The sequence below is a fragment of the Brienomyrus brachyistius genome, chromosome 4, assembly GCF_023856365.1.
Source record: "Brienomyrus brachyistius isolate T26 chromosome 4, BBRACH_0.4, whole genome shotgun sequence".
Taxonomy (NCBI): domain Eukaryota; kingdom Metazoa; phylum Chordata; class Actinopteri; order Osteoglossiformes; family Mormyridae; genus Brienomyrus; species Brienomyrus brachyistius.
This window is the reverse complement of record NC_064536.1, coordinates 23,710,599-23,729,347: the sequence shown is the minus strand read 5'-3', so window position 1 is coordinate 23,729,347 and position 18,749 is coordinate 23,710,599. Positions and strand designations below refer to the sequence as shown.

Sequence of the window (18,749 nt, the reverse complement as noted above, 5' to 3'; positions counted from 1 at the left end):
GCAGTCACCAGGGGCCCCTCCATCCAATCCTCCTTTCAGAATGGGAAGGGAGATGATGAATCACAGCTAATCGAAATTTGCTTAGGGACCCACAAAGGGTTGGACCGGGATTGACAGAAACGATGACGATTGTTCCAAGTTAAAGTCAAGATGGACAAAAAGATCCAGGTCAGAGTGGCTGCAGCTGCCATCTTGTTTGACCCTTGAAATATCTCATATGGGCTGGGTGAAGTTCCATTAAAGGTCAAACACAGTTTCATTCTCAAGGTCTCTTTATTTCAGCCAGTGCCCACAGGCTACACAGCACAACTCCGTGAGTGTTAAACTGCAATGCTTCAATCAATCCTTTCAGTTCACAAACATACAAAACACACCAAGTATCTCATCTCAGTGTCACACATGTAGTTCCCCATCACCAGCAGCAGGTGGGGCTGTGGATTAGGAGCAAGAGTTCTTAGAATTTCCAAGAGCACGGTGCATTCTGAACCTTCATGAAAATGCACCAACACACGAATACTTAACTGCATTGGGGGTATCAGTGTGCAACAGAAAGTCATCTCATATGAGTTCTGGACTTTAAAATATAAAAATTATTATTTAGATATTTAGATTTAAATATAGCCATTGTGTAGATGCACAGTTGAACACTGTTCTTAAGCTGAACAGCTTCAGCCAACGTTTATATAAAGTATAAGCAAACTAAGTAGCTAGTTCTGTGTGCCCGCGATCCTATACTGGATAAGGATGGATGGATGGTGAATGGATGGATGGATGGATGGATCTGTTGCCTTGGATAAAAGGATCTTCTGAGCAACAATCATAAAAAACAAACAGAAAGTGAGAAGCTATCACTCTCCTCTGCTGAACTCTGGGACACACGTGTGACAAACTGGAGCACACACACACACACACACACACACACACACACACACACACACACACACACACACACACACACACACACACCCCAACTCCCCGCCCCCCGAGAAACCTTCAGGGCAGCGACCTCTGGGCAATCCAAACGTAGCCAGGGGCTTGGAGTGGCTCCTTCTGGAGTGGTTTCGTTCATATACAACCTACCCCCCACCATTCATTTCAGAGTGTCCCTAGTGACTGAGCGTCTGAGTGGTTCTTTTAGCTGAAAGACAAATGGTGGGGGGCAGACAAGGAAAAGAAACAAAGTTTAGCACATTAGAATTAAGAAGCTGGAAGAGATGTCGGTCATAAAGAGGCACTTCCACTTACACTTTGGAGAAACGTGACAAAATCCAGTTTGTTCTGCTTCCCTCCTAAGATCTGGTCCGATCCGGACTGGGGAGTGTCGATGGTGTTCTGCGGGACCTGGATGCCTTCCTGGGTGGACGCACCCCCTAGAGGAGGCCAGGGAAGCAGAGAGCACTGCGTGGCCACCGTCCTGGTCCTGATGCTGGGAGCAGAGTTCAGTCTGGGGTTGGGGCTCGTACTGGGGGTCGGGCTAGGCATGGTGGCGGGGTTCCAGAGGAGAACTTCAGGGGGGCGGAGCCTCAGCTGGGCACATAGGTACGACTGCTCATCCAGGAGCCTGTGCATCTTCTGCGTGGAGCAACAGAAAGTGAAGGGGAAGATCTAACTACGGTTATAGAGTCTTAAAGCTACTTTAGTTTGACTATGTGTTGAAGATAACTCGCTTCACTGTACTCATCAGGAATGCAGGGCCTGTATCATTAACAGCATTAAAAACAACCTGTCTTATAGCAGTAACGTGCAGAAAAGTGAGCATGGCAGTGAGTGATAGCGAAGAGTCCAGTCAGCTGCGGTGCAGTAACGGGGTTGATTACCGTTCTGAAGCCCTGGTCGTAGTGGTGGGCCAGGTCAGCCAACTGAACCTCAAGCTCCACCGCCTCCTTCCTGACGGCTGACCTCAGCTCTTGGATGACCTTGATGTCTTCCCTGGGGAGGGAGAGCCATGTGACCCCAGGTAGACCCTCTCTGCTTCTGTCTGTGCTCATTTATCTCACATAATGATGACGATTAATTGTTTTTGTTGCAGAATTTCTACCTGGGGTCTCTAAATTGCCCAGACAGTATGGCGTGCCCCTGCCCCCAGAATAAGCAGTCAGAATATGCATTATCATTATTACTGTCGTTGTTATGAAATACCAAACTTGCACTTCTGTCCAAGGGTATTTTCAATTCACAGTACGCCCCCTACAGGCAGCACCATGATCCTATTGACGCGCACAGTCATTTCAGCAGGCGGGTACCTGTCCTCCTCCATGAGGTCGCCGCGCAATGAGGCCTGCTCCTCGCCCAGCCGCCGCTCGATGTCCGCCAACACAAGGCGGAAGGTGCGTGAGCTTCGCATCATCTCGTCCAGCTCGTGCATGGAGTACTGCAGGGTGGGCGGAGCAGAGTCGGTGTAATGGTGGCCATCAGAGACACCCCAGCATGTCAGCCCCCCCTCCCCCTCCATACTTAATACATTATTTTTATTATGTCTGGAAAGGCTCTGAATGACTATGGCCCAAATGAAGGGTAGATGGCTACAGGGATCAGTATGACTCTAGGATTGTTCATTGACATTGAGCCTTATGATGACCTACAATGTCCATTTGGATCACCTAGTTGCACCATAGCTGCACTCTTGATGATATCATAAACCTAGAGGAACCGTCTTACCATGTACACTCATTAAAGCGGCGCACAAAGCAAACAAACTTGTAGCTTCACTTGTGCCAACCAGCAACAGGATATAATTTGTCAAAGCAAACGTAACTATGTTGCCACACACTACTGCTATAAATAAGTAACGTTAAAGTTACCGACAATTCACATCGTGTTGCATTCTATGACGGCTAAAATAGCATGTAACCTTTTTTACACAAAAAAAACATCTGGATCGCCAATTATTTCAAGCATCTTAGTCATGCCTCATTTAAAAAAAATTTCTCTGTATCAAACATGCTTTGATTTTGCGTTCATGCATTTTATACCGGCACATTTCACCAAAATCATTAAAGCGTGTTTGATACAGAGACAAACATTAAATAGGCAAGATGTAGGCAAGATTCGTTCAGTAGATTAGATCATGGATATGTTAACGGAAACGAATAACAACAGTGTCCTTTATATAGATTTATATTGGGGTGTCTGGATCTTGAACTCCATCCCTGACTACTTTGCTCCTTTTACTTCACTTGCTGTCAGACATATTAATTCAGTGTAACAGACAAAACACTGAACCTCTTTTTTGAAATTTTCACTAAATTTTAATTTCAGTGGCTAGGATTAAAAGTGCAAATATTATCATACGGCAACCAATATAATGCATTACAGACTGAATTCTTTGCCCTTGAATAGACAAGTCTTACCCTAAGTATATCACAGTACGGAAAGACCTTTTTAACACGTTCATTTACAGTGTTTGTGTGGTATAAAAATGCAGGTCTACATGGGGTTTTTAAACGTGTAGTATTATGCTGCCTAAATGCAGTTGTTTGTCTCAAGGGTAAAAATGATGCATGGAGACATATTCCGTCTCATGGTTTATACTGCGATGGTGCTTGGAACCTGTTTGGTTGGAACAAAAGTTTACACGCTTGTGTTCAGTGAAGCATCTCTACATTCCAAATGGTTGCCACTGAACCGCAACATAGCTCATTCCCATAAATTTGGCCAGGTTTCAACTTCATATTGACTCTCTTGCCGCCCAAATCGCGATGCACCACACTGCTCCTTGCTGCCTAGTGACGAGCCCCCCCATACAGAATGACTGACTTCCGTTGCTTTGACGCTCTTGCTGCTCACGGTGTGAACATACATTTAGACAGTTAGTATTTAGTTATTAGCATGAGCAAGTGCAAGGATGCCTTATGGTGCCCTACCCAGCTTAGTTTGTGTATGTGTGTGTGTGTGGATTATGTTTATATTACATTGTGGGGACCAAAGGTTCAACTTCATATTGACTCTCTTGCCGCCCAAATCGCGATGCACCACACTGCTCCTTGCTGCCTAGTGACGCGCCCCCCCCCCATACAGAATGACTGACTTCCGTTGCTTTGACGCTCTTGCTGCTCACGGTGTGAACATACATTTAGACAGTTAGTATTTAGTTATTAGCATGAGCAAGTGCAAGGATGCCTTATGGTGCCCTACCCAGCTTAGTTTGTGTATGTGTGTGTGTGTGGATTATGTTTATATTACATTGTGGGGACCAAAGGTTCAACTTCATATTGACTCTCTTGCCGCCCAAATCAGCGAAAAGCTAAAAATGCCAAAAGTCTCATATTTTGTTTGGTTACTTATGGTTAAGGTTAGGGCTGGGTAGGGATTAAGGTCATCATGTTAGGGTTTTCCCCATAGAAGTGAATGGAGAGTCCCCACAGAAATATAATTACAAACCTGTGTGTGGGTGTGTGTGTCTTCACTTACAGGAAATGTGGAGGACATGCTGGAGGTTCGCTGCATCTTCAGGGTTGAGTTGTCCGGGTGTTGATGGCTGCAGTGACGGTGTAGTGCCTGTGGGGGGCAGCAGCTGCAGCGGTGGTGGCAGCGGCAGCAGCAGGCTCCTGATTCCACCTTCCAGTGCCCAGATGACATCTCTTCCTCCTCGTCATCTTCTTCATACGCCAGCCCTGTGTCCAGGGATGTTGACCGGGTGCAGAAGCCCCCTTCGCTTCTCTGGGTGCCATGCTGTGGCCGTGGAGAAGGGAAGTCGGACGGGAGATCCAGGGCGTGCTCCGATGGGGAGTCCAGGGAAAAGTCCGGGGCAAGCTCATGGTCACTCCATGTCCTCCCAAGCACCGAGTCGGGTGTCGGGGTGGGGGGCGTTGCCCTGCCATTGATGGTCTGGGACACGGAGCTTAGACTGGAGGGCATCTGCACCGAGACCCAGCAGAATGGCCTGCCCCCTCCACACCCTGCATCCTCCACGAGAGTGGGGTTGCTTTGCTCATGCCATAGTCTGGGCAGGCTGCTGGCTGGGGGAGCTTCTAGCAGTCCTCGAACTTCCCCAGAGCTTGGCTCCTTGCTCCCCGTGTACTCAATAAAGCTCTGGAGCCCTAGAGGCTCCACCTCCTGATCCAAGTTGGGTATGTCTTCCACAGAGGACACATATGTTAACTCATCACTGTCAGCACTATCCATTAGTAGAGTGGCCATGCTTTCTCCAGTGTTCGACTCCTCCCCCCTGCAGCTGTCCTCACTAGAGATGACCATACCCCCTTCTTCCAAGACACAGCCCATATTCCCCTCATTGTAAGACGATGTGATGGTGTAATTGACCATCAAGGTGGGAGCCTTCTTCTCATGCTCCTCCTCCTCTCGGCTCAGTTCTATCTTGGCAGTGCCATCAACCCAGGATGCCCTAGGACCTGGAGATGTCTCCAAGCCCTCAGTGGAATGGTCACCTTCCAAGTTAGCCCTCACTGGGGGAACTCGATACGAGGCGTCCTGGCAGCCTTCCTGCATGCCTTGGATCTTCGTGTCATCCCCTGCATTTGCCCGCAGGGTCTACAGAACACAATAAAACCCAACTCAGTGGTCCTTCAAGCCAGTGGGATAACTGAGGCCAAACACTTCCCATTCACCAGCTTCTGTAAAGGCTGATAGATCCTAACTGCAGATTGTGGATAAACTGGTTACATACACAACAATTATTACTCTTACAACAAATGTTACATCAGAAGTTTGCTGTTCAGCCAATTGACTGGATAATATTTGCACCGGGAGAACAAATAAAGTAATTCTGAGTATAAGAACATAACATTAGACACAACAAAACCACCTTTATGGACAGAGACTGTTTCAGCCCAAGAAGAGGATTTGGGAAGGGGGGAAGGTGGGGGTTGATGCTCCACTGGGGGAAGGGCTATGCTCTTGTGTTCATTCGTCCCTGATTTGTATTTTTGATCTGATTGTTTACTTCGGTCAGGCCAATTCAACTTTGAGTGAAACACAATACATGAATTGATTAACTGACACTCAGGCTACTCAGTCACCTTCTTTGGGCAAGTTAGTTTGAGAGTCACATCCCTTTACCTTCATAAGATCGGGTGCTGCCGCCCCCTGCTGGGATCGGGGAGGTATGACGGGCTCCTCCAGGAATCCGCTGCTGTCAGATTGGCAGCTGTTTGTCCTCACTACGCCCAGTTCTGCAACAGGCAGAGGGACATAATAGTTAAAGGCGAGATGACAGCACCCTGGGAAAGGAGACAGTAGCAGTAAGTTAAATTATACATAACTGATAGATGTGTGGGGCGGCATGGTGGTGCAGTGGTTAGCACTGTTGCCTCACACCTCTGGGGCCCGGGTTCGAGTCTCCACCTGGGTTACATGTGTGTGGAGTTTGCATGTTCTCCCCATGTCATCGTGGGGTTTCCTCCGGGTACTCCGGTTTCCCCCCCACAGTCCAAAAACATGCTGAGGCTAATTGGAGTTGCTAAATTGCCCATACTGTAGGTGTGCATGTGTGAGTGACAGGTGTGTGAGTGTGCCCTGCAATGGGCTGGCCCCCCATCCTGGGTTGTTCCCTGCCTCGTGCCCATTGCTTCCGGGATAGGCTCCGGATCCCCCACGACCCAGTAGGATAAGCGGTTTGGAAAATGGATGGATGATAGCTGTGTGTGTGCAAAAATTCAAAGGATGTACAGCCGGAACTGAACACCTAGCAAGGACCAAAATGCTTAAATTCACATGCCTTTCCTGTGTCCTCAATATGCTGTGTCATGAGGAACTCTTTTAAAGAAAATTGTCCCATGAAGGAAAAAGGTTTGACTTAAAGAAATTGGACAACACTCTTAAGAGACAGACACATACATCCGGGCTGTACCTGTGCCGTTTGAATGGCCTGTGACGTTCCCTGCTACACTGGTGTCGTCAAAGCTCTGTATCTGAGGAAGAGATCCAGCAGAACACTCAGCAACTGGTGATTCCACAATCACAGGTTACATCGTGGAAAGGTGTTTACCTCTTCCAGCTCAAAGGACTCAGGTTCCCGGCCATCCTCGGGACTCCTCTTCCTGGTTAGGACAGTGGAGGGTGTAGAGACGGCATCTCTGCCCAACCTGATCCTCAGGGGGGCCTCCTGGATCGACGGAGTGGGGCTCAGCTTGGGCTGAGAAGGGTCTGACGAAGTCCCCTGCTCCTCAGCCAGGGGGGAAAGTGCACTGCCCTCGGAGGGTAGAAGGAGCTGTCGTGAGCGTTTGAGGGCTGGCCGGGGCTCGGGGCAGGACTCAAGGCGAGGTTCCAGACTGGAATCCTGGTGTGGAATGTGGTCTGTGGTGGACTGGGTTAAGTTCTTCCGGGAAGCCCGGCGGAGCAGCATGGCGAGCCTCTTTCTCCTTTCGCTGGCCTCGGGTTGGTTGACATGTCTTTGCCCGGCGACCGGTTGCTGGGCTGGAGGCTGGTTGCCAGGAGGGCTGCCGACCAGAGAAGAGAAGGCCGTGGCCACTTGGTGCAACACCTCCAGCTGCCTGAAGCGGTCTGTGGGAGGAAGAAGGTGGGCGGGGAGAGAGATTGAACCATCGCTGGTCACGTGACAGACCCTTGTAAGCTTTGTGACGGCGCTGCAAAGACCATGCACTCTCCGTTTATCTCCACTACTGATCACCTTTCCTCACGTAGCATGACTGCAGGTCTATATACAAGGAGCAGTATCTATAAATAAGAGGCTGGTTTGCATGGGAGCGCGTACCAAGCGACGGTGCCATGATGCGTTCATGGGATGTATCACTGCATCGCTGTGGCCATATCGTGCATATTATAAATTCGATATTTTACTACACCTATACTGCTCCCTGCATCCCATCCAGGGTGTCCCCCCGTTTCCTGGCCTGTGATTCCGGGGATATGCTCTAAGCTCACACAAAGGATGAGTTCTGGACGAGTGGTAAATAAAACAAATAGGTGCATTTTATTTCTGGATGCTATACCACCAAGCGCAGCATTCAAGTGCTTCGGAAAGTGTGACATAAGAAAGGATGAGGTGGGGAGGAGGGCTGAGCAGCATGAAGCAGCTTCATAGTTTCACATAATATTTGAGTTCTAGATGCTTCCTGTCAGAGGATTATTCGCTGTCAGGTTCACTCTGGATGGCAGCCACACAGGAGAGATGAAGCGCAGGACAGGAATCTTAAACAGGAACCTGAAAAATATGTTTACTTGCCTGCTCAGGCATTTCTGGAAGCTCCTGAACCTGAGCTGTAACAGACCCAGCACCCGGGCTGTCCATCTTGGCCAGAGCCTCACCACACAGCCAGAGCCTTTGCTCAGACATTTCTGTGAATCGCATTTCTATGTCTACATGAGCATTATAGCTTGCAATAAGGAAAATGTGGCATAGATTCTACCCATAATGCAATGTAAATCGTCCTTATCCACCTGCTATTATACTACAGTGGTGTTATTTTGTCATCTTGGGGAGAGCATTTGGGCACGCTGGGTGGGCACCAGTGTAGAAACTGGTGGGGAGCAACTGTAATAGTTCACTGGAAGGGGTTACATTGATGTTTGGTTAAATTTGGTTTGCTCCATTTGGGCAACCTGCAGCCAGGCTCCCAATATACAAAATGAATTATCAGAAAACCTGTGGAGTTGCGTGTCACAGCCGGGTACGAGCATGTCAACGGCCAGCGGTTCAAGTGCCGGAACGGGGCTTGCTGTCTTACCATCGAGGAAGTACTTCTTAAAGTGACATTGCCCTGTGGATAAGCAAAATTCTAAGTGGTTTCTGAGAGAAGGCAGCTGCTTAGTCAGCATGCTTCTCAAAACCACCAGCGGTTAGTGCTCTTATCGGTGCTTTCCCACGGGCTCCCAGTGTGTCACAAGCGAGTGTGTGCATGCAAATATAGTGCGGCCCAAGTGAGCTCAAACACAAGCACGTGTGTGAAGGAGCAAAGCCGACTGCTGCTGCAGGTCCATTCCCGGTAATATAAGATCACTCACTGCTGAGGTCAGGGTTCTCAATATCGATTCGGTTCTTCTGGGCCTCCAGGAACACCTGGATGTTAATCCCCCGGGCCTGGGATGGGTGGTTAATGAATCGGGCTGGGATCTTGACGGTGATGTCGGGCTCGTCAGAGCCGAAGCCCAGGTCCAGGAGAAACTCCTCGGGATCGTCATGCCAGAGCTTCAGCACGTCCATGACGCTGCAGTGTGCACATGGGACCAGCAGGAGGCAGATTATTCAAAGGGTCGCCTTTTAAATGAAACTGAGGTTTCAACTAAACCTTAATGCTGAGGTGAGTAAACCTAGAAATGTATTTTGGCAAAGGTGGTGCCTAAGCAAATTTAAATGTAATTATTATTATCGTTATTATTATTATTATTATTATTATTATGTTTATGTGTGGGAGGTCGAACCTGCGACATCCAGAGAGGGCAGAGACTGTAGATGTGATGCTGTTTCCCCGGAGGAGGGAGGGACTCAAGTGTAAAGGCCTGCAGTGGCACAGACATAAAGACAGGTGGTGCAGCGGTTTAGGAGTCACCTTTCATATCACTGAACAAAAACAACCACTAAGCAAAAAAAGAAAACAAACATTAAAAATCAGTTCAGACAAACATTTGTTAAGGGACTAAATTATAAGCTAGATCATTCCTTTAAAGAAAATGAGAACAATGAGTGAGAAATTATAAAAATTGCTCTATATAACTAAACTTTGCCTCAAATAGGTAATAAGTAAAGAACTGAAAGAACATTGGGATAAAATAAATGCCTTGGCCTCCGACAGCTGTGTTCCCTTCCTGTAATCGCTTCCAGAGCAGACGCATGTTCCACGAAAACACCTGGGAAAGGGGCCATTTGCAAGGTAAATTCCGGAGTCACGGAGGACTGACGAGAAAACGCTCCCATCACTGAGCTACAAAAATGCCATCGATCTCGGGGGGTGGGGGAGGGATAGCACTGTCCCAATCTTAGCACGGACCTTCAGCTCATATCCGGTAACAGACACCGCAAAGGCAATAGAAAATCATTCATTTTAACGCAGAAAACAAGTAGCACCCTCCGCAGGTGGGCTGAAGAAGCGCGCGGGCAGGGCAGATTTGACTACAGGTGCTATAAAGAGAGATAAGCACTTACTCGTGACGCTGCTCAGCAGTCCTGTGGGGTGTCTGTTTACGGTACAACGAGGCTGAAAAGTGACAGGAAATAAAGAGAGAAGGCTATCAGCACTGGGGAGCCGAAGACCCAGGCTGGGTACAGGACCAGAGCGGCACCAGTCAGCAAGTCGGCAGAACTCGAGCTCTGTCTCTGCTCATATTTCCACTCAGCTACATCTCCCCGCTCTCGCTTTGGTGTTCTGTCTGACTCCGTGCCACGGATTCTGAGACTCGCTGGACCGGATCTGTCCCGTCCTGTTTTTTTTTTTTGTTTAATCCTTTCCGTGCATGCTTCTGGATTGGTGCCACGGTTCTCCGGCTTGGGGGTCCATCCCGGTCGGGTTATGCCGTTCTGCTTGCAGGGGAAAGTGGGGGGAAGGGTGCAACCTTTTTTTTGCTAGTTGACAAAATTTGGGGATGTTCCCTGCTGCCTTGATCTCCGGCCTCAAAGTCACAGCTAGCGGTGAAAGACGGGAGGAGGAAATGAATGAGGGAGGAAAAGAGAGAGGGAAAGAGGGGAACGAGGAGATCGATGACCAGAGGCACAGGTGGCGAGGGCGCTTCTGGGATCCGTCGCTGGTCCGACCATCAAAATTCAACCCCCCCCAGGAATTCCCCCTGCACTCCTGAACCAACCCAAATGTCCAAAACGTCCCAGAAGGCAACTACTGCAGTCCACAAAGCCAGGCCTACTCCAAACCACGAGCAACTCTCCTCCTCCGCAATGTCCCCCAGATGGGCCGGAGAGCTCCAGGCTAACGCATCGCCCAGGAAGCTCCCTCTCGTCTGTTTACTCTCTCTCTCTCTCTGTCCTTTTCTCTCTCCACCTCTTGTTCCTTTCTTCTCCGTCTCCTTTATTTTTCTTCTTTTTAAGGCTGGCCCTCAGGATGTGGAAGGTATTTTTTTTCCAAACCTAGAGACGTCCAACCAATACAGCTGCACCCACACACACACACATGCACTCCTGCTCTCTGTGGGCTTCCAGAAGCAGGTGACAGTGCTGCTGTACATCACATGCCCTGAAGATGTTTGCACAAACTCATAGAAGTGTTTGCCAGCTCCCTGTCTCTCCCTCTCTCTAGTTTAGGTCTTCACCGCGCTCGCTGCTGCAGAATCTTCTGTGACATGCTGACCGTGGAGTCCCTGTACCCATCTACCTACACCCCAAAAAAAAGCAAGAAAACTGCAGGAAATAGCTCGCTATCTCAGTGCTCGCTAATCTTCTCACAGCTTCTTACGCTTAACCCCAAACTGTTTACCTTGTTAGACATGTGAGGCGAGTGAGATTTACCTTCCACACCCAGAACCAGGTCATCTTCAGTGCTGCCGTGTCTCCTGAGGGATTCTGGGAAATGAGAGGTATTAGTAACAGTTCCGCCCTGCGCAAACTCCTGGCTTCAGGTTCAGGAATGCCCCACCCAGCTGTACCACACAGGGACGGTCTCTGACAGGTCACCTCCGCCTTACCCCCTCCACCGCGACGCGCACCGTGATGGGATGCTCGATCCATGTGGATGACATCACTGGTGGCCATCTTTCAAGCGGCACTACTTTACATAATATTTGGGTCCGTCGACCTTGACTGCTCAGTGAGCTTCGAGGAGGTGGTGGAGGGCGACCACAAAATATTATTAGTCAGGGAAGAACATGGGGATGGACTCACGTATTCGTGGTGGAGGGGGTCAGGGGGCCTCGTCTTGTTTTGAAAGTCACCTGTCTCTGCTGGGCTTGACTAGTCACACGCCAAATCTTATCAGCCCATGTTCACCTCCCGTTTATTTTCTTATGTCCTCCTGCCTTCTTTAACCTATTTTCCATCCTATAACCTGGACATGCTGCAGGGCTGACGTTACACCCATCAGAAAAAAAAAACATCTCGTATGTAAACATAAGCCAGAATGTAATTTTACACCACAAGACACGAGGCAACTATCCAGAGCTCCATAGCTCATCCAAATGCTTTCTCGGATCGGTTTTTCAGGTCTTAACAATCATTTAGGCCTGATAAAGTTGCGAGCTCCCACAAATGCGCTAATTAAAGTGCCTCCGGAAGCCAGAGCAATCGCAGAACTTCTGAGCCTCCCCTCCCCCCTTCAAAAACGAGCGTTTGTGCTGATTCAGTTTCCTCAGGCTAGAAAATGAACGATAGCAAAAGGGAAACAGAAAAAAGAAGCGAAAGCTGTGGTCTCATCAGCAGGAAGCTGCCGGTTTCCATCTCTCCTGTGGTGAGCGAGGCGCGTCAATCACAACGATTCGGAGAGATCGCATGGGTCACACTGCGTGAAACGGTATAGACCGTGGAAGCAGGTAAGGCAAATAATGACTCTTCAATGTAAATAAAGGAGACAAAAGAAACAGGACTGGAGGAGAGAACCTGGATCTGTACGCCTACTGGCTCCAAATGAGGATGTAACTGCAGGGGAGATTCTAGAAGTTTTTCATACAGAAGGGCCAACCTTATCATTAGCCAGTCGTGTTTTGAATCGGTGAATGGCAAAGAAGGGGGCACTCCGTGGGCCAATCAGCTTTCAGTTCCCCTGTGGCCCCACCCATATACATGCCCCTTTGTGTGAACGGCACCCCGCACGTCCTCTTACCTGTAGGGTCCACGGACAAGTTGATCTGGTTGTCACCCCTACAAGGTAAATGACACAGTCGGTGATCTAACGTACATATAACCTCGAGACATGCCTCCACCCCGTGGCTTAACTTTATACGTGACGCCCTTCCCAGCATGGCTGCCGCAAACCACCAGTTACAAACATGGGCCCTACAAGCGGAATCGGGACAAACTAATAGCACAGACACATAGCGGCCAATCAATGCCCAGTGCTTTTAAAGGTCATCGAGATCAAAGGGAGGTTGAAAGGTTAACAGGCCTTCCCAAAAGGGAACGGGCAAGGTCAGAGCACTTAACATGTCCGACGAGCACCTGCTGTGGTCAGAAACATGAGCGCGGAGACACGGTGGAGCAGCGGCGGTATGCTGGCCTCACTGGAGCGTGGCGGTGCTGGCGGACAACAGGCCACTGCGGCCTGGCACCTGCCGGCCCCTATACTCACTGGTATCCTGAGATCAGCCACTGGCGAATGCTGTCCTGCTGGGATTCTCCTGTCAGAAGAGAAGAGAATCGCACCGCTTCATTCCCAGCAGGCACTACGGCATCCCCGGGAACACCGAAGCCACTTAAGCAGACATGAGAGCAAGCAGAAACATCAGCTTGGCGAAGACCGGATATGAGCAGGGGGGCCGTGCTGGATTCAGGGAGCTCGATTCTGTGCGTTTAATATAGGGGCAGATTCTGTTCCCCCTCCCCACCCATTCCCACGGCTCTCTCACTATGCATAAAGAGTGAGTACTTCTGTGTCAAATTAACCATAACTCTACATAGCCATAACTCTACATAACTCTACAACTCGACAGAAAACAGATCCTCTTTCAGACCCACTTTTTCCAGCAATTTCCTAGAAGGTCCTCAGAGGGCGTGAAAAACACTACGATAAGTGTCTGTCTTGTTTAAACGAACCCAGGTACACGTCACGTCTTTCTGGGCCAGGCTACTAGACACTGTACCAATGATAAATTAGTTTTGGGCCTACAGCATCCAACGCAAACACAAACATACACATACTGTACAGCTGCCTCTGGTTCCCTGTTCCACTGCTCCAAACCTCAGAGCCCAAGGGAGTCAGTTCTGGCAGGAACTGAATTGGCATTAAGTCGAGAGATGCTGCTCTGGGAGAAGCGGACACCGAGTCAGGTGGTGGTCTAGTAGTTAGATGACTACAACCACCCAGAAGATCCAAAGAATTAACTTCCAAGCAGTTAAAACGCCACTTAAAGAAGCAGCAGGACTCAACACTATCAGGAACAGACTTGCTAATCCTAAAATAAACAACGATTACAACGTTGACTCTAGCCGGTACCTCGGCACTGGTTAAGCCATATGTGTAGCGTTACGACAGCTCACCAGTTCTGCTACTCGGCTCTAAATGGTCACATATCCTGCTCCACTGAAGCTTGGAGGCCACCAAGTTGGCCCTCTTGCTGTGTCTGGCGGTCATCGCCGCTGGTCTTGTGGATCACACTGCCCTGTCCGCGTACTGGAGCGTTGGAATGGCCGCGGCTCGTCGGGATTCACGGCGCTCTGGGCGGACAGTTCATCGCCGAGAGGAAGGAGCGAAAAACTGAAGCAGAGCGACAGATAGAGTGAGAGAGAGAAAAGGGGAATGAGTCACATTTTGACAGACTGCGGCTCATCCAAGCCACGGAAACTCATCACTTCCTTCAAACTGTTTCCTGGAGAATGCCTGCCTTTAGCAGCCCAGAGCCTGTCAACCGAAATTCACACCAACCAACGCGGCCTGTGAAACAGTTACAGGGACATTAAAGATTCTGAGGAACGCCTGCTCGCCGCAGCACTGCGAATATGTACATATACACAGCCCTGCAGCCGCAAATGCACAGAGCATCCTGCACACCAGGACACTGCCATGGCTTGCTCTAGCGATTCAAAGACGTGCATTTGAAACATATGAGTGTGTACCTTGTGACGGATTGACACTGGATTTAGGATTGGTGGAGGGACTCCACGTCACCACAAATTCAAAAATTCAAATTAAATGCAAATTAAAATCTATATATAAATGCAATTTTCATTTAATATATATGTTTGGGAATATATAAATCCATACATCCACAAACCTTTTTCTCACAACCAGTATTGGCACAGAAATCCTCAAAGCCTTGCCACCCTAAATCCCCTGAGGGTTCTGCTTTTGTACCTTTGCTGAGGAATTGTTTTAGTTAAGCTGAAATGCATGGACTGTAACAGACCCCAAATTAACATGGATAATTCATTGCGTGTATACTATTACCCTCAGTATTACAATAATTATTAAAATACTTCTTATTTTAGTATGTCATGAGTCTTATTAGATACATAAATAAACGAGAGATTATCTGAATACCAGCGGGTTGCTAAGTGAGCTAGATACTCTGATGATTAAGTGTTACAAACCGCAAAAATAGCGCCGTGTTCAGTCATCGCCCCCTACAGGTCAGAGATAAATCGACACCCAATGCTAAGACAGAACGAGAGCGTGTGTGTCGGATCTGCACCTTACAATGTGCTTATTGGATAGGCGTCAGCCTCATAAGCGTTTATGAAGGATGCAAAATGGTTATTTCAACACAAAATATATATTTTTTGTTTTACTGAGAATAAACAAGTATGATTAAACAAGTACGAGTAAACAATGAGGGTGCTAATGTCAAATATAGAGCGACATCTAACCACTAATGACCCAAGTGCAGCCTGCAGCCCAACCCCAAGATTAAAAAAAAATTGTGAGTGAAGTATACTGTTCAAAACTATATACTCATTTACAGAAAAATACTTGTAATACATTAGTGTGGCTTCGGTCGCTTCGGCATCAACATTCACCCCTCGTTATTTCAGGTGCATTTACAGTGTCGGGAAAAAGCGACAGATCGCCAAATTGGAGAGCTGTCTAGAGGACACCGATGATAAAACATCGTTTCACCGCGCTCTGGGCGGACAGTTCATTGCCGAGAGGAAGGAGTGAAAAACTGAAGGAGACCACGGCGATAGGATAGGAAACCACGGCGGTAAACAGTAACGAGGCTCCAGACGTAACTTTACGGAAACCGTCAAGCGCTCCTCACCTGATTCCAAGATGGTCTATGACCAGGTTGCCCAGACACGGACTGGGCTTTGGAAGTGCATCTCTTTCTGCGGTGTGTCAATCCATCTCTGGATGTACGTTGACACTCCACCACAATTTCACTTTTGTTTGCGTATATATAGGTACTTCTATATATAGAGTGTGACGTTTCACGACTATGTTCTGGTTTGAACTTCCTTTTTATACTGGGATAAGTAAAGAGAAAGGCTAATTTGGTTTCACGTACGAAGGCTGCAAAATATGCAAATATATCCGCAGAAAGCTGCAACTATTCCTGGAAATGTAAAGGTGCACAACAAATTCCGTGTTTGCAAACTGATTTTACTGTTTAACAGATAAACCACTCCGTTGCTGTTGGCCCTTTCAGTATTAAATTAACGACTCGTAGAATTTGCATATAAACTCCAGCGTTTGAACTTCTGGTCGTTTACCCCCTTGTCTAACTGCAATGTTATGTTCGTCCACTAGGTGTCAGTAGAGTATTAATGCCGTTTTCTATAATGTCAGGTCCGCCCATGTCACGTAGATTTGCTGTGTTACTTAATTTGATCCGATCAACTTCAAACGAGTATGCCCTTGGGTGTAGCCAGTTTTATTTTAAAATACAACATGGATAAAGATTGTTAGTGCCCTGACTGCCCTCCACACTTATTTCCGCTACCTTCCTGAAGGCCGTCCTATGTCGACCTTTGGTCAGACTGTAATAATTATGCCTGATTATTCACGTTTTGTACCGTTAAAATTATTAATTAATCACAGCTGCTATATATTTCCAAGTTACTATAGCTCATTTTTATGATGACATGTATCTTTACATTTCGGCAAGACTTACTTCGGAATTACTATCGGCATATAAAGATCAAATAGACAAAAGCCCTTTGAGAATACATATTGAATATGCTGCCATTTCATCAAGTACAGAGAACACCTGTTTCTCTCCCGAGCCACATATTTCTACGTCCTAATCCTTTTATGTCGCAGACATCCCTATATTTTAATCAATCTCTGAAGTTACCGGGACATTTTTCTATTGGTAGATATATCTAGGAACGGGATTTGGGATATCTTAAGATAAATATGCATATGAAGAAAAAATGAAGAAGATTGAACATTTGGGTTTCGGTATTATTGCCTTGAGTTTCTCGTTAGACCGCATGCAGAGATCCCAGATCGTATTCGACCGTGAGGAATGCAAATCAGTTCAAACCCGAATTTTCTCCAAAAATAGCTTATTGGTATTATATTTTTCAGCCTCCATTTGCTCTTTTTTCATTTATTATTAAAAATGGATCTGTCTATCACATTCAATATTCGATATGGGAATGAAACATGCAGCATGAACAAATAAAGTAGGCCGAGAGCAGGAATAAATTAAAAACGAAGCTGAAGTTTCGTGATTTCATTTCATTGTTGGCCTGCATAATGTACGGCGTCCTCGTGGCGCAGAATTAATTTTATTTTTATACCATTGTTACTACCCCCAACAAAATAACGGTATTATTGTTGTTGTTGTTGTTGTTGTCGTTGCTTGTTGTTTTGTTGTTGTGTTAGAAAAAGGCAAGAGAGAAAAATCAGGAAATAATGCAATTATCTGTAAATGCTGTGCAGTTAAAATGACGTGGAACGTTTATCTGGAAAGAAATAAATAAAGAAAAAGACTAACAGAAAACAAACAAACGAAAATAAAATAAAAAATCTGTAGAAAACTGTGTCCCCGAGATCGGAGTACAGGTTTTGATCTGTATCCTTAGAAGAAATACAGTAATTCTGTAGGTGCTTGTCCATTAAACTATTAACAGAAACTGGAACTGAGTGTAAAATGTGAAGACATATGAAGATCCCAGAGCAGCGTGATTTTGGCGGAACCCTGGTGGGCAAGAGATAGCGTTTATAATAATTTAATATCATTTCTCGCCATATTTTTCCACATATGTATAGGTATGTAAATTTATGCTTTTCTACAATTGGTTTGCCTGTTTAAATTGTATAATTTTAAAATTTAAATACAAACGGGAGCCTGCTTATGTGACTGAAGCAATTATGTTACATATGTTTGTGTATGTTTTTAAAATGTTGCATGCTATATTTGTTTCACACAGGTCGACATGTGTTAAGTTACCCCAGAGGCTCATCTGACTGACAAATTTTATACTTGTGTGATTTCACCACTACTTTACGGGCGGTGATTACAGTCATCTCTTATACCCAAAAGATCAGTTACGGAAGGGATTAAATCAATGCTAAAGCCGACAGCTCAGAAACTCATAAAGCATCTCATTAGCGCTGCATAGCGATTGGAGCCGCATATGTCGATCCCGGAACACTGCGCTCGCTTGGCTCTGGCACTCGTGCTCCAGCACAGGGTGCCGGTGGGCGGGACGGCGCGGTCAGCTCAGCCAGACTATGAGTAAACGCAAGCCGCCTTCACCGCGCTGACCAGATGGGGCGATCAGATTGGGCGAGAAAAAGAAAAAAAAAAGAAACATGAAATAACTGAGTGAAAAATAGTTGTCATTTCTGAGAATACAAATCATTGTTATTATCTATTTCGTTATTATTACCGCATGTATACGTGAGTATACAGTATAATATTTGAGTTCTATAATAATAATAATAATAATAACAACACCGTTATTGTTGCTGGTTGCAATTGCATAAAAATACAATAAATATTGTTAAATACTAAGTGATATTATTGTCCTCCCGGGCGCTGTGGTGTTATTATATCTATGAAAATATTTCTTGGGAAGACACGTGCCCAGTGTGTTGGTATGTCCTTTATCTGTAGCTCCTTAATGTGAAAGGATGGGATAGCGCGCGTGCGCGTTAATGTTCCTTTCCGCATTCTTTCCTCGAGACGACGGCCCCGTACCTTTCTCGCAGGTACCGACGCGGTGTGGTAGGAGGAGCCCTGTTAGCAAAGCACTCCAGCTGTCGCTAGCCAGTTAGCGTGTCTTGCCG

General features: G+C 47.0%; 1 protein-coding gene across 2 annotated transcripts; it reads right to left on the bottom strand.

Annotated features, from left to right (window-relative positions):
• Window positions 1-254: 254 nt before the first annotated feature.
• On the bottom strand, window positions 255-16,619 carry itprid1 (ITPR interacting domain containing 1). Of its 2 annotated transcripts, none has more exons than XM_049010481.1 (16): window positions 15,769-16,619; window positions 14,051-14,267; window positions 13,143-13,191; window positions 12,678-12,715; window positions 11,372-11,425; window positions 10,061-10,112; window positions 9,340-9,417; window positions 8,923-9,125; window positions 6,947-7,461; window positions 6,809-6,869; window positions 6,019-6,131; window positions 4,381-5,490; window positions 2,244-2,371; window positions 1,818-1,929; window positions 1,246-1,572; window positions 255-1,138 (listed from the first exon to the last, which is right to left on the bottom strand). In XM_049010481.1, the coding sequence occupies exons 2-16, from the start codon at window positions 14,142-14,144 to the stop codon at window positions 1,091-1,093; spliced, it is 2,982 nt and encodes a 993-aa protein (XP_048866438.1). In that variant the 5' UTR covers window positions 14,145-14,267; window positions 15,769-16,619; the 3' UTR covers window positions 255-1,090. The 2 variants fall into 2 exon arrangements, with proteins under 2 accessions (XP_048866438.1, XP_048866440.1); XM_049010483.1 differs by having other exon boundaries at window positions 4,411-5,490; window positions 15,769-16,615.
• Window positions 16,620-18,749: the final 2,130 nt, after the last annotated feature.